The sequence below is a fragment of the Miniopterus natalensis genome, chromosome 4 (genome assembly GCF_054644295.1).
Source record: "Miniopterus natalensis isolate mMinNat1 chromosome 4, mMinNat1.hap1, whole genome shotgun sequence".
Classification (NCBI taxonomy): Eukaryota; Metazoa; Chordata; class Mammalia; order Chiroptera; family Miniopteridae; genus Miniopterus; species Miniopterus natalensis.
In genome coordinates, this window is record NC_142084.1 from 10,380,608 (window position 1) to 10,405,338 (window position 24,731).

General features: G+C 36.3%; 1 protein-coding gene across 1 annotated transcript in view; it reads right to left on the bottom strand.

The window, feature by feature from the left end:
• The window catches only part of SPINK5 (serine peptidase inhibitor Kazal type 5), a 70,739-nt gene that overhangs the window by 43,882 nt on the left and 2,126 nt on the right, over positions 1 to 24,731 (bottom strand). Inside the window, exons 3-7 of the mRNA XM_016219089.2 lie at positions 20,701 to 20,825; positions 18,381 to 18,453; positions 4,029 to 4,156; positions 2,186 to 2,249; positions 1,091 to 1,218 (exon numbers count right to left, since the gene is read on the bottom strand). Coding sequence (XP_016074575.2) covers positions 1,091 to 1,218; positions 2,186 to 2,249; positions 4,029 to 4,156; positions 18,381 to 18,453; positions 20,701 to 20,825 — 518 coding nt within the window. The remainder of the gene's footprint in view (positions 1 to 1,090; positions 1,219 to 2,185; positions 2,250 to 4,028; positions 4,157 to 18,380; positions 18,454 to 20,700; positions 20,826 to 24,731) is intronic.

The window sequence follows — 24,731 nt, forward strand, 5'->3', positions numbered from 1 at the left end:
GTGCATAGCTTTTCATACCTTGTAAAGTATTTGTTGGCCTTCATGTAAAAGCATCATTATTAATAAAAGCTACGTGTGGCTGAGTCTCTAAGTCCTTTTAGATCTATTATCTAACTGCAGGCTCATCCTACATTATTATCTTCGTTCTACAGAGAAAGAAACCAGGAGTTAAAGAGGTCAAATTCTCCCTTTTAGGTAGTGCATGAAAAAAACAGAAAGTCACAGAATTATTGCGGGTTTGAACACTAAATGCACATGTCTCTTAGTTCAACGAAAGTGAAAATGGTGCTGATTTCCAGTCTAGAAACCAGTTACAATCACTGTTTTGTAAACCTGACAGGACATGCCCTTGAATTCTACAACAGTGCACTGTCATTTTCAAAGGCAGTGTGAGGTTTATTAATCTGTAAATCTTCCTCTCTCCAGATTTTAAAGATCCAAGGGCTATACAGGGCACTTTCAGGCTTGCTGGCATATGGATTAGAGAGTGTGTACCTTGTTGAACACCCAGAATTTTAAAGACTCACTGGGTCATACTCATACCTGGGTCTCAGTGCTTGGAACCAGGTCAGGCACCCAAAGAAAGGTTAACCTAGCAGCTCTTCTCTTTCACAAATTCCACCTTTTATACTAATAATAAATTCAGCTACATGACACTATTATTGTTATTGTGATTATTATTATTTTAAGTTAGACTTTCATTTTGGTAAGAGTCCCTGTACATGCCCCAAAGAAGCCATGCACATCAAGTGCCTGATCTCAGTTATTCCACATGAAAGTGCTTTTTAAATTTTAAAACATTATGCCTCATAAAACATTGTGCATTTTCAACTCATTATCATGAAACAAAGTCTTGAACTAAATGACTAACATAACCACCTTATCTATTCCTTTTAAGAAACATTAGCAGATGATATGAATTAAAAACAGCAAAGCTACTCTGGGAGCAAGGCCTGTTTCACCCATGAAGACAAAGGGTTGAGGTTTCATCGTAAGGACTTAGCTCTCTGTGGAGTGGTGCTAAGGACAGCAGCCAAGTGCATTCTCATCAACCCTCCTGCTTGGCCTGCTTGGGGACGAAGGTACTCACAACAGCTCAGCACACATGGCACACATATTGCCATGTGTCCTTCCATCAGGACCAAGAACTGGATCATTTTCCCTCGTGCATCCAAGTCTTCCATTCCTCACATAAGGCCGAAAAGCACTACAAACATCCTAGAACAGGGAAAGAAACTTGTTAATCGTCACCTTGATTGTAATTCTTACAATACTGTTTGCAGAAATTCTATAGAACTCAGTGTCCCTCTGTCCACTGCCTACTAGCCACCTAGAGCAGTCTCAGATGTATAGAAGCTGCTCAGTGTTGTATAACTCACCTGGTAGAGTGTGGAACTCATTTACTTATTTATTCATTTGTTAGTAAACATGGATAACCTACTGTGTGCTAGAACTAAGGTAGAATACAGCCCTTGCCCTCAACTTGCTCACAATCTACTGGGTGACACAGACGAAGACTTAAAATGTGTCCTAAATGCCTTGGTGGAGGTAATCTCAGGTGCATACAAAAAGGCCACCAAACCTGGATTTAGAAAAATCATTCAGCGAGAAAAGGTGAAGGGTAACATAGTGAGACATTCACTTCTTTCCTGTAACTTCACAGAATTTTAGTGTAAAAGAAGCTATTTAATTCAAATCTCATTTTCAGGTATGGAAACACTGGAACAGTATGGTTAAGGAATTTGCCCAAGGTCTCCTGACAGCAAGTGACAATGCTGGGGTTTCAATTTAGGTTAAGTGACTGAAGGGTAGTGACCTTTCTTCTACACAGGCAGTTTCCATTTAACTAATTTTCCTTCCTTCCTTCCTTCCTTCCTTCCTTCCTTCCTTCCTTCCTTCCTTCCTTCCTTCCTTCCTTCCTTCCCTCCCTCCCTCCCTCCCTCCCTCCTCCCCTCCTTCCTTTTTCATAAGAAGCTGAAATAGAGTTGAAAGGTTTAACTACCAAAGTAACCTGGTCTAATTTCAGAATCTCTCAATTGCTTTTCATCAAACCAGCAGCATCCCAGTTCAAGTACAGCAAGAATTACTTCTTTCCAACCACCCCACCAAAAGAAAGAGGAGAGCGTCTCCTTTCTCTCCAAAGTCAGTGCCCAGCATTTCCCACCATGGTGACATTTGTCCTCACCTGCTCTGGAGCACTGCTTTCACATTCCCCTTCATTCTTTATGCCGACTTGGGACTTGGTTTTACTGGAATTGAAAGGGAGTAGACACAGCAGTTTAGTATCACAGAACTTCTCATCTGAGGGTTGACTTATCTTCATTGTTTTGTGACTCTTGGCTCTTGAAAACAGGCGTCACATTACATTATGTTCTTCACTTACTCTATGGAGAGCCTATGTTTATAACTTGGAGTCAAAGGAATGAAATCACATTGATGAGCCAATAAGATTCACACCTGTAAATGTTATTTCCAGAACCTCGTTCCTACGTCCAGAGGGGACCCTAACAGAAATGCGGAGAAAAGTAAAGCTTGTAACTAGATATTAGATGCCCCCCCAAGGGACTTTGCTGCTGTTGATGTTGTTGGTTTCAATAAACAAATTCAAGTTTATAGTATCTGGCATCCTATGATAGGATTCTTCATTTGGGTTATGCTACCTAATATGTTGTTTTTCATGGAAACTTCATAAAGTCCTAATAATTAATCTCATTCAGTCTAATAGAGCTTTAAAGCGTATCTGAAAACATGGAGCCACAAATGAAGGCTACATTTCCTGCTTTCTATAAAGAGAAGGCAGTTTCCAGCTAAAGCACTTGTATAACAATAAAAATACAGACAAGCAGAGTAAAAAACAAGTAGTTAAAGTAATAAGAAAAGTGTCCTATCAAAAAATATCAGCTGAAGAGAACAAAAACATTAAATTCCAGTGTGATTCCAGAGTCTTCTAGTAGACAGAGCTAAGAAGAAACGCAATGAGTAGTAAGACATTCACTGTACAGCACAAAAAGTCCAGGGGAAATTAGGGGAGAGAAGCTTCCACCTGAACCAGAGATTTAAAGGATCTGTCACAGGATCCCCCGCACAAGATGGAGCAGGAACTAACTGTGCAGCGTGCTCACAGTAGTGCTACAAAATACATATCTAAAAACCCTGTATGTTCTTCCCACGTCTGCTTTTGTTTCCCGTTTGTTTACGTTGACCCTTGGTAAGAGGTGAGGGTGTAATTTTAGAGTGTATTTCTGCAAACGCAGTCACGTGAGGGATTGGAGTGATTTAATTCAGTTGTGCTTTGGTTCAGATACCATTACAAGGAGGGATAAAGCTTGCAGGACCTTAAAGACTGAATATTTCTCATGTCCCTTACTAGCCTTTCCAAACATTGTTATATTGCAAAAACTGAAGAGCAGACAATTCAAGATTGAGGTCAGAAGCCAGAACCTGCAAAGCAAGTACGCTGTCTTGTCAGGTGAATACAATCAATAACCAGACCTAGTACTGAGGGTAGAGAAGGAACCAAATGGGACAAAATATAGGACCGTGAGATGCTTTAGGGATGTGGCAAAGGTTGAATAAATGGGAAGAAATTCAATATTAAAAGTCCCAATTATCTACTCTAATACTATAAATTGCTGAGCACTTAATAAATTTAAGTTGATGATTAAATAATTCTCTGAAAAAAGAATATAATCAGAAATACATAGAAAACAGATAAATGTGTGTTGTATATTATATGTTTGTATATATATGCTGTGTATGTATGTGTATATATGCAAATATATATTATACGTCTTTCTGCTTCATAGAGACAGTGGTAACCATCTGATAAATAGCACACAAAAGTGCTTTGTAAAATATGAAGTGTTCTAAATATATTTTCTTTAAGCGTAGTAAAAGAAATGATCCTAATAATTTATGGATGACTAACTCCCACAAAATGAATCATTAAAGGCTGTAAGAAAAAATGTGTCATGTAATTACACAGAGAGCGTGCTGTAGGGGGAAAGCCTGCCCCACAGAATACTCACAGGTTCGCAGCACACAGGGCACACCTGCTGCTATACCTCTTCCCGTCAGTGCCACAGACAGCTGCGTCATCGGGGGTACAGATAAAATCCCCACCTCCTTCTGCCTTCCTGAAATCAGCACAGTTCAGCTGCAAGAGACACGGCCAAAGAACATCAAAACGGTAAGAGAGAAAATGTTCCTTAGGTACTCAACTAGGTTAGTGTTTTAAACCCACAACAATATAACTCATTGGAGAGGAAATAAATATTAAGAGGACCACAATGAGCTAATAGAATCAGGGATAATAAAACATCGCTCAAGAACACAGGTATAATTAGATTTCAGAAGGAAGAATTTCAGCCCCCTGCTGTCTGTGAGAGGCCAAATCACCTCTCTGAAACTTAGCACTGTACCATTTGTATATGAGATCTTCCTGCCTTCTCTACAGAGCGCTACTGCAGACAATAGATAAGAAAGGTCTCTGTAAACTATAAGCTGCAATGAAGTTTCTATTATTACAGATTAGGGTAGTGATCAAGAACCAGATTCTTAGGTTCCTAGTTCAACCTCTGCCACTGATTAGCTGTGTGACTTGGAAACGTTGCTTAACCCCTCTGTGCTTTAGGATCTTCATTTGCAAAACGCACATAATACTATCAACCTCTCAGGATTATGAAGAGATTTAAATATATTAATGCATGCACAGCATTTAAAACTGCTGTAAGGACATCATAGCTATTTATCGTTGCTGTTGTTCTCGCCATGGCTGTTTTCTCTACTGACAAGCCAATAAAACTAAACACCTTTTAGGGCTAATGGGACAAATCCCCAAGTCACAACTCTAGTGACACACGCTTAGGGACAAACGTGGATGGTGAGAAAAACAGCTGCGCTAGGTAATAACTGAAGACTGGTGTTTAACTCACAGGTCGGCCACCCACTCACTTCACCTCTTTGAACTTCACTTTCCTCATCTGAAAAATGGAAATTCACACCCTACCCACATTACAGATTCATGTGGAAGACCAAATGAACACTTACCAAACATCGTTTGGCAACTCACTATTGCGACATAAGCTAACTTGGAGTTAACTTGAATTTACTTTCTAGCTAAAATCAAATAATAAAACTGGATATTTTTCTTTATGATGTCACATTGCAAAATAAAAGTTTTGATGTCACTATTGTCATAATAAAAATATTTTAATTATAGTATAAAACATTTAAAATATAGACCTACTATGTCATACAACATAAAGAATGAAAGCAGGGTGAATACAAATATATAACAAATTTGTAAAGCAGAAGATTCCATTGAGAAGCATTCCTAGAAGCCAACAAAAAGGGAAAAAAATAAATAGAAAAGAAAAGCTATAGAGCATAGCCCACTATTTATGCCATATGTTTCGAAAGAGGGAAAAACTAGAGTGTAAACAGAAGTAATGGCCATATTGTTCTGTCCATCCATTCAGCTTTTCGCTTTTTCCTTAAAAGACATCACACACTCACTAGGCTCCAGGCATTCCATAGACTGTCACCCCACAGCAAAAAAAAAAAAAAAAGGGAAAAAAATCCAAAAAAACAAAAATAATGAAAAGAAATTAAATACATGCTCTGAGAAACTTACGTTCTAGTGGGAAGAGATAGGCAATACATACGAATGATTTTAAATTATAGTAAGAGCTATGAAAAATAAACTGAACAATATAAAGTACCTAGAAGAGTGGTATTTTAAAGACAGTGTCAGAAAGATCTCTCCACAATGCTAATATCTGAGGTGATGCTTGGGGAGTGACAAGGAGCCAGCCGCTAAAGATCTGAGGGGAGAACGTTCTAGGCACAGAGGACTACCGTGCAAAGGGCCTGTGGCAGGAACAGACTGCTCTGCTCAGTGGGCAGGCAGAAGTGTGGGTGGAGTATGAGAAAGCAGGGGAGCTGCTGGTTTTCTCAAAAATCATTTCTGTTGAAACCATAGAAGCCTCAGCAATATGAGTGAACATTTTTAACTTCACAGTCGCTGCTATCCCCCTTCATCAGAAAAGTCAACAGCGGCATACTAGGTCACAGGTGTGAGCGTGATGACAGGGCAGGGCGGAAGCCCAGCTGCGAGGTGACAGAGCAGGTGCGAGCGTCTACTGCTCGCCGCCCCCTCCAGGCCCCAAGGGCCGGTGGAGCACAACCTACAGAGAACACCTCTTCCAGGCTGACAGCTCCCAGGAAGGTCAGGACGGGTTCCTGTCCTGGTGGGGCGCCAGCGAGCCGCAGGGTCAGCCCCGGCTCCAGAGCCTCGGCCGTGGGCCTTACCCTTCCCTATCCTCACTGACACTGCCCAGGAGAGGAAGGACTGCAGCTTGACCTTGACTCTTATATAACTTACTTTAGTAGGAAAAAAGTAAAAAAACTAAAGCCATTATGGAATATTACAGTAAAAATATCTATATCTGAGAAGTAAAACAACATAAAAGATATGGTAATATGAACAATATTCAGCATCAGCTGAAGCAGAATTATTGGAATGCACAGAAAAATAATTTATCAAGAGCATAACTATGCTTTAAAGAGATAAGGGAAGATACTGCAACATAAACCAAGTAAAAAGTTGTAAAGGAAGAAACAGTGGAAGCTTTAGATATGAAAAATATTTAAATGGTAATAAGTACACCAATATAAAGAATAAAAATAGGATAAGTACAAATGCATAATAAATTTGTGAACCAGAAGACCAGGGTAGGAAACTCTCGTAGAAGACATAAAGAAAAACTAATTTAAAATAGAAAAAAAAAATCTAAAAAAAACATAAAGAATAAAATTAGAAATCCCAAAAAGGAGGTAAACATATATAAGAAGACTATTGGAAGAAACAGGGACCCTCTCTAGAATTAATGAAAAGCAAAAGGTCAAGAGAAGAGAAACAGCCATAGCAACTTACAGCTAAAATCTGGTCCATAAAGAAACAGCGGAGGTGTGGAGGATTTTAACAAAACGGACTGACAGCAGACTAGCACATTAGGGGAGAAGGCAGAGATATTAACAATAAACAAGGACTTTAGCAATCGTGATAAATTATAAATCCAGATATTTGATTAAAGGTAGTTATGATAAGAACAACAAAAAGATATGTTACATTTAAATTATCATCAAAGAAAAGCTGGAAGGAAGAAACTACTTTAAGAATAATTTATTAAAGAAAGGTCTAGCCCGGTCGGCGTGGCTCAGCGGTTGAGCATCGGCCTAGGATCCAGGAGATAGGGGTTCGATTCCCGGTCAGGGCACATGCCCGGGTTGCGGGCTCGATCCCCAGTAGGGGGCGTGCAGGAGGCAGCCGATCAATGACTCATCATCGATGTTTCTCTCTCTCTCTCCCTCTCCCTTCCTCTCTCTGAAATCAGTAAAAATTTATATATTTTTTAAAGTCTAGTGACTAAAAATATGGAAAATTGGGAAAATCAACTCCTACCATAACAAATAACAAAATGTAAATTAACTGACCCCACAACTTGAAAGACAATTTGTGATTGGATTTTAAAAATAATCAAAGAGGTATTGATCACAAGAGAAAAATTAAAATAAAAAGGCACTCAAGTATTAACATAGGATAAAAAAAGATATACAAAGTAAAATGAATGAGCAGAAGCGGCAATATTAATACTCAAAATATAGAAGTGAGTCCAAAATGCACCCTAAGTAAAAAAGAGGGACATTATATAAAGTAAAAGAAGGTATAATAACCATGAGCATAAATTCACTTACTAATACAGGCTCTAAATATGTCAACAACCAACCAAATGTGACAGATAAATCAACAGCTGGAGTTAGAGATTCGGCGCACGCTTCTCAGAAACTAATATATCAAGGGGGAAAAATTAAGATGCTTAAGCCATTACCTTTTTATAGAAAACTACATCCCAAAACACAGAAAATAAGTATTTTTTCCAGATCATATGAAATAATTATAAAAGTAGAATATTTATTAGCCGCGAGAAAGCCTTAGGAAACTCCAAAGGATCAATATTCTGTGGTCTATGCTCTCTGACTAAAATGCAATAAAATTAAAAGTTAATTTAAAATAGAAAAAAGTACCACTTATTTGAGAACCAAATTCTGTATTACTAGCTAATTTCGAAAGGAAGGAAAATTAAGGAATGCTCAGCAAAGAATGACAATGGAAACACTTCAAGTACAAATCTTGAGAGGGTGACCATTAATATATTCAAATACCCTGGCTGTGAAATTTAAAATATTAAAATTTGGTATTGCTCAATCCACTGTAAAATAAGTAACAGATCAAATGTAAAAAACAGGAATGAATGACGCAGATAACAAAAACAATAGAGAAGATTAACAAAAAAGATGATACACTAGATTTCTAGCATGACATAAAACAAAGAAAGAGACAATGGAAATAAAAACACATTCAATGTTTATTGGAAATAACTATAAACACTGGGATATATATATAATAAAAACATATTATTCACTAATTTTAAAAGTACTATTCAATAATTTTAAGTAAATTTATGGAGTTGTGTAACCATTACCACAACCAAATTTTACAATATTTCCATCACTCCAAGGGTTTCCCTTGTGCCCATTTACAGTTAATTCTCACTCCCAGCTCCAGCCTTAGGCAACCACTGCACTTTCCAACTCCATAAATTCATGTTTTCTGGATATTTCATATAAATGGAATCATAAATATGTAATTGGTTCTGGCTTCTTAAATTTTGCATAATATTTTTGAGGTTTATCCATATTTTAACAGCACCAGTGGCACATTCCTTTTTAATTGCTGAATAATATTTCCTTATACAAATGTAGCTCATTTTGTTTATCCATTCCGTAGTGGACACTTAGATATTTGGATTGTTTTCAATTTTGGATTATTAAGAACAATGCTGCTATGAATGTTCACATGCCTGACTTTGTATGGACATGTGTTTTCACTTCAGTGGGGTAGATTTCTAAGACTGAGTTTGCTAGATCATATTTAACATAATAACATCCTATTAAACACAACATATATTAACATATATTAAACATAAATTTATGTTTAATTTTTTTTTAACTGCCAAAGTGTTTTCCAATGTTGTTGCATCCTTGTATACTCCTCTCAGCAATCTGTAACTGGCCCAGTTTCTCCACAACCTTAACAATATTCTGTATTTTCTATCTTTATGATTATAGTCACTCTAGTGGTTGTGTAACTGTATCTTATTGTGGTTTTAATGTGCATTTCCCTAAGTAATAACAATGTGAACATATTTTTATGTGCTTATTGGGCATTAATATATCTTTAGTGTAATGTTTATTTTTAGTTGAGTTGCTTGCCTTCTTATAATTGAGTTATAAGAAGTCCTTCTATATTGTGGATAGAAGTCTTTTACCCAGTACATGAACTGTGAACATGTTCTCCCAGCCTATGACTTGCTTTGTAATTGTCTCAATGATCTCATTTGAAACACAAAAGTTTCTAACTTTGATAAAGTCTAAATTATTAATTTTATATTCATGAGTCATGCTTTTGCTTTCAAATCTAAAAACACTCATTCAAATTCATGATTTTTTTTTGTTAGGTTTTACTCCAGAAATGTTATAGTTATAACTCTTACACTTCTGACTATAATAGATTTTGAGTTAATTTTTGTGTATGATGTAAGGTAAGAATCTAAGCTTATTTTTATGATTACGGCTGTTCAATTTTTTCTAAGCTCTGGTTTATCTTGACATGTTGGTCAAATGTTAATTGGCCATAAATGTAAGGTATCTCAGTTCTTTTCCATCTTTATGTCTGTCCTTACACAAATAACACACTGTTTTGATCACTGTTATTTTATAGTTAGTTTTGAAGTCATCACTAAGTGTCCCAACATTTCCATGTAGGTACTAGGATCAACTTGTCAATTTCCAGCAAAAAAAAAAAAGTCTGTCAGAATCTACATAGGAAATATATTGCATTTGTAGATTAATTTGGGGAGAATTGCCATGGACTACCTCACCATTTATTCAGATCTTTCATTTCTCTTACCAATGTTTTGTAGTTTCTAATGTACAAGTCCTGCATTTGCAAATTTATTTCTACATATTTTATTGTTTTATTCTATTATGATTAAAATTAATATTTTTAATTTGGGGTTTAAAATTTTGATTGCCAGTATTAGAAATACACTTAAGTTTTGATTTTGTATACTGAAATCTTGCTAAACTTGTTTATTAGCTTTAGTAAATTTTCTTTTGGTGGATCCTTAGGATTTTCTATATAGAGCATGATGCTCCTATAATTAATAGACAGTTGCTTCCTTTTTTTATCAGGATGTCTCTAATTAATTAAGAAATTTTGCCTTATTACATTGGCTAGACCCTAATGTTGAGTAGAAGTAATGTGTTGAACAGAAGTGGTGAAAGCAAGCATCTTTGCTTTCTTCTCAGTCTTAAGGCCAAAGTGCTCACTCTCTAACCATTACATATAATGTTAGCTGAAGGTTTTTCATAGATTCCCTTTATCAGCTGAGAAAATTTGTCTCTTGTTAGATTCCTTGTGTAAATTTTTATCTTGAATGAGTGTTGTATTTTGTTAAGTGCTTTTTTTCATCTATTGCACTAATTATGTAGTTTTGTCCTTCATTCTATCAATATAATGTATCAAATTCTCTGTTGTTAAACCAACCTTGCCTTCCTAAAATAATTCCTACTTGGCTATGGTTTTATCCTTTCTATGTTGTAGATTCTGTTCACTAATATTTGTTAAAAATCTTTCCATCTCTGTTTATGAGGGATATTTGTCCGTGTTCTCTGCACTTACACCTTCCTTTGGATTTTGTATCAGAGTAATGCTGGCTTCATAGAATGAGCTGGCAAGCGTGCCTACTGCTCTATTTCCTGAATGAGTCTGTAAAGGATTGGTATTATTTCTTCCTGCAATATCTGATGGAAATCCCCAGTCACCTAGATCTGATATTTTATTTGATTTAATTATGGATTTAATTATTTTACTTTCTATAGGTCTATTTTGATCTCTTTTTTTCTTCCTGGGTCAATTTTTAGTAATTTATTTCTTCCTAGAAATTTTTCCATTTCATCCCAGTTGTCTACTTTTTGGCATAAATGTGTTTATAATATTCCATTTAATCCTTGTGACTTCTCTAAGGTGTATATTGACCTCACACATTTCATTCCTGATTTTGGAAATTTTTGTCCTTTCTTTTTTTTCTAGGTCAATCTACCTAAAGGTTTATCAGCTTGTTAATCTTTTCAAAGAACCAACTTTTGGACTTGATTCATTAACTTTTTCTATTTTTTATGTTTTGTATTTCATTAATTTCTGCTCTAATCTTTATGTCCCTTCTGCTTGTTTAGGGTCTCATTTGCTCTTTTGTTTCTCTCTCTTTCTTTATGTGGAAGTTCAGATAATTAAATTGTGACCTTTCTTCTTTTTTGATTTAAGCTATTTAAAGCTTTATACAGTTGACCTTGTTTAGGTTGAATCTGTGGATATGGAACCCACGAACACAGAGGACTGATTAAGAGACTTGAGCATCTGTAGATTTTGGTATCTGGGAAAAATCCTGGAACCAGTCCCCCATGGATAAGGAGGGATGACTGTACACTGCTTTAGCTAAAACCTGTTAAGTCTTGAATTATGTTTTTGGTCATATTCAGTCCAAATTTTGTTTTAATTTCTCTCATGATTGTTTCTTTGATCCATCAGTTATTTGGGGATTTCCATAATTTCTTTTTGTTGGTTTTGTATTCAATTCTGTTGTGATCAGAAAACATACTTTGTATAATTTTAATTCTTTTTAATTTATTGAGATATATTGAATATCCTATTATATAGTCTATTGGAAGAATGTTCCACTGTTACTTAAAAAAAATACACTTTCTGCAATCATTGTATATAGGGGAGCGTTCTCTATATTTCATTTTAGGTTGAGTTAGCTGACAGTGTTGTTCAAGTATTCTATATCTTTGATGATATTTTGTTTAATTGTTTATCAACTTATGAGAGTTGAGTATTAACCCTCTAAACATTATTGTTGAACTGTCTATTTTTCTTTGAATTACATCATATTTTGTTTAATGTATTTTGAGCTTTGGTGGTAGGTACATATACATTTATAATTGTTTTATCTCCTAGAGTACTGATACTTTTAAAATTATGCAATTATGAAATGCCCCTATTATCTCTAAAAATATTATTTGTCTTAATATCTATTTTGTCAGATAGCAATAAAGCAAATCCTGCTCTCTTGTTGTTATATTTGGCATGGTAGCACCCTTTAATCATTTCAGACTCTTTGTGTCTTTGAATCTAAGGGGTATCTATTTGGGTCAGTTTATAGTTGCTTTTTATTTATTTCGTTTTTTTATTTACTTAGTTTTGATTGAAGTATAATTGATATAGAATATCCTATTACTTTCAGGTGTACATCATAGTGATTTGATATTTATATACATAAAAATAATTCCCATAATAAATCTAGTTACCATCTGTTACCATATAAAGTTATTACAATAGTGGTTTAATGGCAAACTTGAACTTTGTCTTCCTTTTCATAGTTGCTTTTGAGTCATATAACAACCTCTGCTTTTTTATTGAGATGTTTAAATAGTTTACATTTAGCATAATTATTGATGTGGTTGGGTTTGTACTTGCTGTTTTTATTTGTTTTCAAAAGGACTCCTGTTCTTTTTATTTCTCTATTCTTCCACTGCTATCTTCTTTTGGGTTAAAGATAGATTGTCTTTTTTAATTTTTTTGTACATTTTATATATTTATTACACATGTCATTCTTAGTAGTTACTCTAGTGATTACAGTATACATTCTAATTTATCACAATTTACTCCAGAATAATACTTAATTTTGATAAAATACAGAAACTTTGCCCCAGTATAGCTTTACTTCCCCCTTTGCACTATAGTTATCATATGGGGTGTCCCAAAAAATATATATACACACAATGTCTGTGTATTCTATTACATTTTGAAAATGAAATGTATTTTAATAAACACTGCCTTTATAATTATTCAAAATGTGAATACATTTTGGGGGGACACACTGTATATTATAGCTATATACCAAATAAAACAGCATTTTAATCGTTGCTTTATATAATATTATATTTTCAAAAGAAGCTAGGCAAAAACAAGAAAAATATATTTATAGAGTACTTTATATTAACCCATACTTTTACCATTTCATTTACCATACTTTTACCCTCTCTTTAGTCTAAGTTACCATTTGGTAGGCATTTTCTTTCAGTTAAAGAGGTAACTTTATTACTACTTGTAGTAACAAATCGTCTCAAATTTCATTGCTATTGAGATATCTTTATATTTGCCTTGATTTTTATAGGATAATTGTGGTAGATATAGAATGTTAGTTAACATTTTTTTTCTTCCAGCACATTGAGCATGTCATTTCACTGACTTCTAGCTTTCATTATTTTAGATGAGAAGCCAGTCATGAATTGAAAGTATATATAGAATGTCAGTTTTCTTTTGCCACTTTAAATGTTCTCTCTCAATTTCAACATTTTGATCATGATGGGCATAGGTATGGATCTCCCTGTATTTATCCTATTTGGGGCTTCTTGAAATTCTTGAATGTAAATTTTTTTCATCAAACTTGACACAATTTAGGTCATTACTTCTTCAAATAAATTTTTTTTCTGTCTGCTCTATTTCTGATATTTCTATTGTATTTCTATTTGTATTTATATTGGTAGGTTTGTTATCTCAAGGACTCCATGACTGTTCATTTTCCATTAATATTTTTTCTCCCCATTCTTCCACTGTTAGCTTTGATTGATCTTTCTACAGGTTTATTATTCTTTTTACGCAATCTCAAAGCTGCCTTTGAGCTCTCTACTGAATAACTCACTTAAGTTATTCTCGTCAACTCCAGAATTTTCGTATTGATATATATATCTGTACCCTGCTTTAGCTGAAACCTGTAAGTCTTAAATTGTTGTTAGAACCATTGTTCTAATACAAATATATATTTTGTCACTGAAAATCTCTATTTGTTGTTACGCTTTTTAAAGATTCTTCTATTTGGGGTTTATTTAGTATTTGAACACTTTAAGTAACTGCTTCAAGTCCATCTGTTGACTCTAACACCTGGAGACACTCAGTTTCCATTGGCTTTTTTCCCCTCCTGAATATGGGTCATACAGCTCCGTTACTTTGCATATTTCATATTTTTTGTTGAAAACTAGACATTTTGTACAACATATTGTAGTGATTCAGGATTATGATTTTACCCTAAAGATTATGTTTGCTGTTTTGTTTTCGTTTGTATCTTTGGGCTAAATATCTGATTTCTTCCTGTCCCATATTGTGCTACTGTTGATGTGTCTTCTAAAAAATATTTATAGCTGTGTTGTGTTTTCTTAAGCATGGCTTTCTAGGTTTTTACCCCTTGTATCAGTGCAGCTTGTGGTAGGCCAATGATTGGACACAGTTTGAGCACGAACACCTCAAGCCAGTGAGGCTTCTACCCTCTGTGGATGGGCCTGTGTACACTGAGGAGGGCATTCAAGGATCAGGCCATTTTTACGTCTACTTCAGCATTGTTTTACACTGGGGGCTTTTCGTATGTGTGTTTTCTAAGCGCTTACGCACAGCCTTATGCTCAACCAGGACTATGTGTGCTTGGTGTCTCTTTGGTCTCTGCCACCAATGTGTGAAAATTTAGCCAGAAATATGTTTGCCCCAATCATGGTGCAACCTCAGGACATCCTCCTTACTGTTGGTGAAGATCGTGACTTCCACTGACAATATCTCTGAGTGTGATTGTAGCCCATGACCCAAAATTAGCTGAGCCCCTTTCGACAATGGCAGTGCAGTTGCTGACACCCATAGCCTGCCCTGCTGTGATAAATTTTTCTCAACAAGGAAGCAGCAGAGATAAGATGTATTCCTTAAGCAAGAACATCACAAACTCCCACTGTTCTAATCCAAAGTTTAGCAGTTTTTAAAGCATAAATGCTGGTCAGATTGACACAGGCTGCTATTTAATCTCCAGAGTGGTGATAATGCTTATTTTGGTCAATTTGTTTAGATTTATAGTTGCATTTTGGGGGAAAAGATTTGCTGACCTCTTCATTCAGCCAGAGCCTGAAATGTGAACCCACAGGGTAACTGTCTGTTGATTCCTAAACCACAATAGAATAATTAACAAAAGTATAGACTCATTTTACTTATGAAAATAGTTTTAAATTTTCTAAATAGAATATTAACTATCCAAATTCAATAATATATTAATCTACTATGATTAAGTATGATTTACCCTAAGAAAACAATAATATTTTAACATTAGCAAATTTATCAAGAAATTTATTCCATTAGTAGACTAAAAGAAAAAAATCAGAAAACTATTTCAGTCGTTTCAGAGATGACATACTTCAAAACATATTCAGAAGATTAAGAACAGAAGGGAACTTCCTGACCTTGCTACAGTTTATGGAAAAAACACCTAGAGTAAACACTATACTTAAAGGAGAAACTGTAGATCTGTTCTCGTAAAACAGGGGAGAGAGGGCCATTTGATGTTCATTGTTATCACTACTGTTTAACTACTGAAATTTTAGATCCTGGCCAGTAATATAAGGAAAGAAAAATAAATGAAGAAGTGGTAAAATTAAGAGGGGAGTTATCAAACTTCTGTTACCTCCTATTATATGCAGAAAGTGTGATCAACTACCAAGAAAAAAACAATAGAATTTACAAAGAAGTTATCAGAATTAACAGAAGGTATCATAAAGTTGTTCAATATTAGAACAGTCTATAGAAATCAATAGAATTTGTCTATACCAATAATAACCAGATAGAAATATCACAACTAACAAAATACCAATCAAGATAGTATTTTCTAGGTGTTTGCAAAAATTATAAAAATCGCTGTAGAGTATACTTTATAAATTTCATAAAGGACAGAAATTATAGAAATTAATGAAAAGGTATTCTGTGCTCTTGAGTTGGGCAAGTTAATATTATAAAAAGTAAATTTTATTCAAATGAATTTATAAATTCTTTGTATCCCTAATCACATTGGGTTCCTATACTCAAAGTTGGGTGTTTTCATAAACTCAATAAATATTTTATTTCTAATAACTATATGAAAAAACAATTTATGCATAGGTAAATCAAGTTTGAAAAGGGTGAACTAAAATAGAAAACTTGACTTATTAGTTATTCAATCAATAAACTAATCTGAAAAGAACAGAGAGCTCAGAAAACACACATACACACATATGAAATTAATATGCTACAAAGATTGAAACCTAAATCAATGCAAAACACTAAGTCAATCAATCAATTAAAAAACAAATCTCTACATGGACCAAATACTTTAGAGGTTAGAAATTATGAAGAATTTGACTGGGATGGTAGAAATGGAAACGGTAAAAAGGAGTCAAATTTGGGATAAAATATTTTCGAGACTGCCAACAAGACTTATTAGAGTTGGAAGGTGAAAGAATGACAGACTAGTGAAGAAGAGATTGATGATGCACGAGGGAGCGAGGATGTCTGTAGGAGGAAAGTTCTTGAACAGGTAGAGTAAGTGTCAGGGTTAATTTTTGATGGGAGGAATCTAAGCAGAAAAAGTGGGTAGAATTTTCTTTTATAGTGAAGAGAAAAATAACAAAAACAAAAACAGTGTAATTGCATGAATCCATTCAAACATAGGAAAATAAAATCTATATGAAAATTACCTGAAAAGCATATGGCCCAATATTGTCTTAATTTATAAGTAAGCAGTTTCCTAGGGAACAAATCATGTAACCATACAAACTTTACCTAGAGGTAAACATTCTAACTCAGGGATAAAACATTAAGTCTTAAAATTCTGTAAATTTATTTCTCAAAAGTTCTATTTGATTAAAAGTCAGTAAATGTGTGTCTACATATGAAAACATCTGACTAGTCATATTTTTTAAATAGCAGGTTTGTTAAAATGGGTATGTGTGTGTGTATTTTATTTTTGAGTCATTGCTTGTATTTTATATTTTTAAATACCATTGATGCATCAGTTTTTCATAACAGAAAAAGAGGAGGGGAAGGGAGAGAGTAAATCTTACAGAATGAGCCACTCTCTAAGTGTGAAAAAAAAAAAAAAAAGAAGGCAGATTTGAACATTACTAGCAAAATTTTCTGACCACCATAGATTTTGTAAAGTGCAGAAGCAGGTCCTTTTTGCTCAGATAAAGGATTTTCAAATTGACTGAGTGGTAATTGGGCTATTGTTTTAAAAGTGAGACTGGTTGAGCCCTGGCAAGGAATGTGACTAGATTTTCTGCGGAGGCTGAGGTTCTCAGACATTCCTCAGTGACATCGACAAGGAAGATAGTATAGCTTGGTTAGACCAGGGATGTTAAAGTAATTTGGGTGTGCCTGCCATGACTGATTATTTTAATTAGTTGTCAGAGACTGGAAAGGAAGAAGAAGATTAATATGGAGAAGCTACATAGGAGGCCTGGAGTGATGTGGGTAGTGGTCAGGATACCTGGGGATGAGCCCAGCTTTGTCGATAATTTATTGTGAGACATTATAGGCAAGCAATGTTCTCCAATCTGGACCTAGAGCTTGTATTCTTTTGTATAAATTAACTATTTTGCATAAATTAAAAATATTTATAAAGTTAAACGGTTGTATGTTAGGTTGCATTTGTGTAGCTTCATTCTCATTTTATATCTTTTTTTTTTTTTTTTTTTTTAACCACAGAACACTTTCGTTAAACAAATATTGGCCTAAATCCCAATCTGGAAAATATATTTAAATAAGTGACTCTAGTTAGATTAGGGTAAGTCTCTCGGGGTTGGAAAAGATAGGCGGTAGGAAATAAAAGAAGGAAAGAAAAAGGAGCGAAAAGGAGGCAAATGCCTGCTGACACATGTTACACGCTGTAGCTGGTTTTTTACACTTGGTTTCTCCTTTGACCTACATTCCATTGCAAAGATGCAAACAATGAGAGTGAGAGGTCCATAAATGGTCCAAGTGACATAGCCAACAAATAAGAGCTCTGAGGTCTGAACTTCAGCTACACAGTCCCATGAAGGCTCTTGATGGAGCTAACGCAGGACAGGACGAACAAGAAAGGACCTTGGGAGGCAGACTCCACACTGGCTGACTCCACCCCTCAATGCTGTCAGTGCCCAAGTGTTTTCAGAGAGTTGGGTCACGGGTTGGGCCTACGGACTAGCTGTGCCGGATATTTAGCCCACCCATGGACTAAGCCGTGTTCCCTCCCTTCTTAGTAGCTGGCTTCACAACAGGTATGACCTAGTAATTAGGAAATAAATAGTTCTACGTAGAGGCAAGCATAATCTTGAAAGCAAATATGGCAAATTGACTTTAAATCGTCTCTCACCTTTGCTGGAGCAGCGGCTGTGGTGGCTCTTGCTAAACGCTGAGCCCTTTTCTGGGTTTTGGCTTCTTTTTCCCTGGAAGGGAACAAGAAATAGCATAGCTTAGACACTCCTGTCCAACGTTTAGGGATAACAGCATACATGGTCAACCTAGTTTCAACTGTTCTCAGCCCAGTCTGGCAGGTCAGAAGAGGAGGTATGCCCAGAAATGAGCGCAGGGACCACAGATCTCTCCTCAGTGCTGAAAAAATCTCCAACATGGTCTATTGGAAGCAAGAATCTCTATCTTTAGCTGCGTATTAGGCTACTCTTCTTAAATATTTCCAACTTCCAGGTGGTCACCAACTTTAAAGCCATCTGTGCCATTGTTGGTATGCTCTCTCTGAAACACCATATTCATGGCCAAGTAGTATTCCACAGTGTGAATGGCCCGCAGCTTTCTTACCCACTTATCTGCTGATGGGCACTTGGGCAGCTTCCAAATCTTGGCTATTGCAAATGAACATAGGGGTGTGTATATTTTTTTGAATTAGTAGGAACTCTCACCTTTTGAGACAGCTTGATGGGCCTGGAGAGTATTATGCCAAGTAAAATAAACCAGTCAGAGAAAGACAAATACCATATGATTTCACTTATATGTGAAATCTAATGAGCAAAATAATCTAACAAACAAAATAGAAACAGACTCATAGCTGTCAGAAGGGAGGGAGTAGGGTGGCTGGGTGAAAAGGTAAAGGGATTAAGAAAAAAATAACAAAATAACCTCATAGACAACAGTATGGTTATTACCAGAGGGAAATTGAGATGGGGGGAGGCAAGAGAGGGAAAGGAGGGATAAATGGTGATGGAAAGAGACATGACTGGGGGTGGTGAACACATAATACAATATACAGATGCAGTATTATAGAACTGTACACCTGAAACCTATGTAATTTCATTAACCAATGTAACCCTAATAAATTAAAGAAAAGAAAAGAGCATATGCACACTGAACAAAAATCTACCTTCCTTTTTTGGTCCCAGTTCCATCTTCTAAGGACCCATAGAGCAACTTTAGCAATTTGAGGATAGTTTTTGTGCCTCGTACAGTCTCTTTTTTTCCAGGTTAAAAAAAAAAAAAAGTTTATTCCAACATACTTTACATAGGTAATAAAAATAATAATTGAGTGAGTGACTTCAAATGATTAACCGCCTTATGTGTGTTAAGGCATTTTATATTTGTTTGAAATTAGTTTTTAGTAAATTTATTATTTCATAGTATCAGTCTACTATCAAAACATCCTATGAAACAAGAAGGAAACTTTATAGTAAATAATACACCTACAGGCTTACATTCAGCTTTCAAGAGAACATGAAAGGATTCTTCAACCTTCCCTGGGCCACACCCCACCCTAGGTCTGGCCCTGCCTCCCCTCCCCTTCCCACAGTCTCTTCTCTAGAAGTAGCACATGTGATCAGAACCTCATTATGCCAATATTATTGACTGTCAAATTAAATCCCCTGACATATACCAGCCTGGCATTTAAAAAGCTAATAATCCCATAATGATCTTAACTGGGTAAGCTTAGCATCGGCTCGGTACCAGTGTTGAAGCTTTGATGTTGGGTCAGAGACTGAGAACGACCTTCCTGCTCAAAAGCAAATGAGGACACTTTGACTTGAGGTTTTGCAATTGATAACTCAAGCCATCTTCCACTTTTGCGTTGTCGTTGGAGAGAAGGAAGTCATTGCATAGATGTTGGTTAACTTCCTGGATACTAATTCTTTCTGAATTTCAGGTAATTGCAAACTACAATTAACTTGTTAATCCATCTCACTTTAGTATAATCCCAACCGTCGGAAGGCACTGGCAGCTCCCTGAGTCAGGGTGTATCCTGCTTAAATTCTTCTCCTGGTTGGCTGCCACAAGAAAAGTTTCACATCACTCCCCAGGGCCTTTTCTCAGTCCCTAGGGTACAACAGGGCCTGTCTTAACAGGCCCAAGAAATCTGACTTTCTTTCTTAAATTAATTTTTTTTCAGAGCCAGGAAACTCAAATTGCAACTACATCCTCAAAAGACCATGAAGTTTTACATAAAGTGCTAGTCCTGGGCCCTCTGGGTGTGTTGGAATACCACTTGTGTGATTATTAAATCTCTCCAGGTGGGTGGCACTTATCCAACTTTATCTGATGAGAGATGCCAGAGTGATCTACAAACTGTTTTTATTTAACCATTTAGATATGAAAGATACATTCACCAAAACATAAAAAAAGAAGACATTTACTAGTTCAGAGGTCATCTGGTAACTCCAACACCTGGAAGAAAGAGAGACTTTACTTACAATATCATTTTGCACGTGGCACATTTGTTGAGGAACAATATTTCATCAGGGCTTTGAAGTTTTTTATCCTGGGGACAGAAGAGCTTCCCATTTTTCATCAATGCCCTATATTCATCGCACGTTTCCTAAGGGAAAGATGGAAAAAAAAATTGTGTTTACAGAAACCTCATCAAAGCAAGACTTTCCCTTCTAAGAAGCACTTCCTTCAACAATATTATTTTTAAAATACTACCCCTTTATAGGGAAGACATTCACTCGGTTGTTACAAATAACACAAACAAAAATAGTGATTCTGTATATTGTCGATTGGAGATTGCAAATTCCCCTAATAAGCATTCCTCTAAAACAATTAGTGAAATGGAAAGAACAACAGACTGGGTGTTAAGACCTGAGTTTATATTTCAGGGTTCTCATTCACAAGCCCAGTAGCCTTAGCAAATTAACTTCTCAAAGGCTCACTTACTTTATTGGTAAAAATAAGGAATATAAATATATGCATTTCACAGGTCTTCTGAGTATTAAATATAACAAGTATGTAAAAAGCCCTCCAAGAATGTCTGATGCATGTAGATATTCAATAAGACTAATCCCCTCCTTCCTCTTCTTTTATTATTATTGTTTTGTTTTTGTTGTTGATGTCATTATTATTGCAACATGCTGATGGCACATATAAAACACCCAGCACATAGTAGGTCATAATGTGCTGTAAGAAGGACTCTGAAAAAGCGGCGGGAGGACTGAGACACAGTGCGTGGGCACCGGACACGGTAAAGAGCCTCTGCTGTGTCCCCAAAGGATATACCCAAGACACCAGCTCCCGGAAGTGTTAACAGTTGTTCAATTAAAAAGCTGACAAAAACTTAGAAGTTGAACGAAAGGACTCCTTGCTCATATATGTTTGGAGAACATATTTCTAGACTAGGTCCTCTTCTGAAATAAACCTCAGATCCACTGATGTTTTATGGACAGAAACTGACTTAAAAGCTAATGGAGTTTCAATTTCCAGGCCCTTTGCTGTCACATCCTCTGGGAGACCTAGTCATTCCATATTTTCAAATTTGTATTTTTTTTTAAAAGTTCCCCCATCCCCATCCCAACCACCATCACCCCCATCACCACCAATGCCACTAATACCATCACTACCACCAGAATGAAATCTTGAGACTCTATGGAAAAACTGCAGTCTTCCCAAAACTTGTAAATCTTTCCCTCTTTTTCTTTCATTAATTTGTGTTGTTTTTTGGTATATTCTCTGGAACTACTATTTTACTATTCTGTGTGACATCCTTCAAGACATGGAGTGTTATGCTTGGTTTTGGCTCTCTTTTGGTTAAATGCCGGTGGCAGCACTTTATCAACTTTAGGGAGGAGAGGGGAAATCATTCTGAATAGTATTTTACCAGGTAATGCAAATGTGCCATTGATTTTAAGCTCCTAAAAAAGACTGAGTGACATATAGGAGTCCTGCAATAAAATATATTGAATTAAGCAATACACAAAAAGGAAGAACCCTCCTTTTTAAAGATCTGTCCACTGTCTTTATTTCCACCCATTCTATTATTTAACGCGATTTATATTCCTTATTAGTCTCACAAATTCAATGGACCTTTAGAGCAAGTCTGTGAAATTAAGTTTTTGTTTTGTTTTGATTTTGCCAAAAAAATAAAATCTTGCTTCGAGATGCTTGTATTAGAAAACAATTAGATCAAGTCTTTGCTCCAAGTCTGACAAATACAACCTCTCCCAAAGGATTGATTACAGGATTTTATTCGGCTCCCTATAGCTTTATAATAACCATTCAGTCAGTCAACAAACACTTATGAAACTACTTCCCTAGGTGCCAAAGATATAGCATAAATGGTCAAAGGGATCTCCCTTGTCTAAGTGTTGCTTACCGTCTAATGAGTAATGATGTATCTAACCTAGTTAGGTACATCATTAAACACAGAGGCAGTTGGTAGCACCTGCAGAATGATTAATGGCGAAAAAAGTAACTAAATAATGTCAGAGACCAGCCCTGGGAAATTTTTCTAAGGGCAACCTACTGAAATATCTCTAAGTTTATGATCGCCACCCAGTGATCTTATCTCAGTAGCACAGTAATAATTTCTGACAGCAGACTGACAACTGGGCCTCCAAGATCTGTGTCTGCTCTCTGATTTTATAGTGTCTTACGCCAGCACTGAAGTCACTGCTTAGCATGCCAGGTAGAAATGATTCTATAAAATCTAGGTAGAAACTTTGTCATAGAATCAGAGAAGAGCCTGGTATCTCTGTCATAGAAATGCATCCCTTGTAGCCTGGCCGGGTAGCTCAGCTGGTTAAAGTGTCATCCTGATATGCCAACGTTGTGGCTTTAATTCCGGGTCAGGACACAAACAAGAATCATGATGCATAAAAAGTCAGTGTCTCTCTCTTGCTCTCTTCCTCTCTCGCTCTCTCTCAAATCAATCAATAAAATAATAACAATAAAAGAAATACATCCCTTGTGAGGTGGGTCTTAAAGAAAATATTTAAAACAAAGCTTCATGATACCACTAGAATGAAGCTTTAAACAGTTTTTAGCGGTTAAATAAGAGCATTATCAATCAGAAAAACTCCTCAATCAGCCTTCTGCGCTGCCCCAATGACATGAGCCCCTGGTTCCTACAAAGGCCAGTCTATTTTTCCCAGACGAACAGCCCAGGCCCCAGGAACAGGTGAAGAAACTTGTTCACAATGTTTAATCAGTTAAGATGAGACTCGATGCTATCCTTGTGACTTATGGAACAGGAAAAGGCTGTAACAGCTGAAAGCAGCAGTTGGGTTTTTCTCTGGGAAGTAATATGGTCCCAACCACGGCCACATAGAGGGTTTTGAGACAGGAGCAGATGCGGACCGAATGGGGAGGCAGCTTTCCACAGCTGCTTCCTCGCTGCCTCACTTCCAGGCCTTGGGGCACTTCGTCTCCTTATTGTTGCTGCCTTTTGTGTTCTCCCCACATCGCAGGAAAACCCGAGCCCTCTAGGGCCAAGCTCCTCCTGTTTCCTTCGCTGGCTGTTGTATAGCCCAGTGTCCCTCCCTAGACATGGGAACAGAATGTCCCAGGAGCTGGCAGGGCCCCTTGTCTGGGTTAGAGCACTAGGGAGGTTGCTCTGGCTTGAGAATGACCCTCTGTGATGACAAATGTAAACACAGGGCAGGGGTCCTTGCAGATACTACAGCGCTTTTCCATGCTGTTCTAGCTCCTGTTTATAACTCCCAGCGAGCTACTCACTGAGCTTGGAAAATACAATTTCCAGCACCGCAAGAAAGACTAAATCAACAGTTTTGTTTCTGACAAAAGGTCCAAGGACTGTGATCAGAAACATTTCCAGAGAAATAATTACGTCTCGGTGTTCTTGCTTGTGCCAACAGGAGAGGTGGCTAAGTTTAAATTTCTAAAACACTTTTTAGTAAAATAGAGTTTAATGGCATAAAAAGTGTCAGTGCAAAATCTGACATATCCACTGGAAGTCATCGCCCATTGTCATAGACTAGAAAAAAAATACAGCTTCATGAAAAATGAGGTTTACACAATACAACCTCCCAGGGCTCGTGCCCCTTGGGTCCCCGCAGCCTGGGTTCTTTCCCACTCCGTGGTGCCCCTCACTTATTCCAGGGCGGTGTCTGCCCCTCTCCTTGAGCGGCCAGCTTAGATGAATAATAGACACTATGATGAACTTTTCCAGAACTTTCCAGTAAGAAGTTTCTTTTTAAAAAAAAAAAAATGGTTGTAATAAAATATAGCAAGAAAGTATTTTACCATAGTTCTAACAGTTTCACTGTAGAAAAAAGGGTTGTTTTACTGTTTAATTATTTTAATGTTTATGGCTTGCGAGAGACATAGCAAATACTTGTTTTTAATGCTGAATTAATTGCATAGTTGCGTGTGTGTGTAACTGGCCCTTTTAACTTTTTTTTTTTCAGACAGGTGAAATGATTAACTTCTATAGGAAATTATCCTTTTATCTCTCAAACAAAAGGCCTCTAAGAAACAGGGAGCGAAGCCC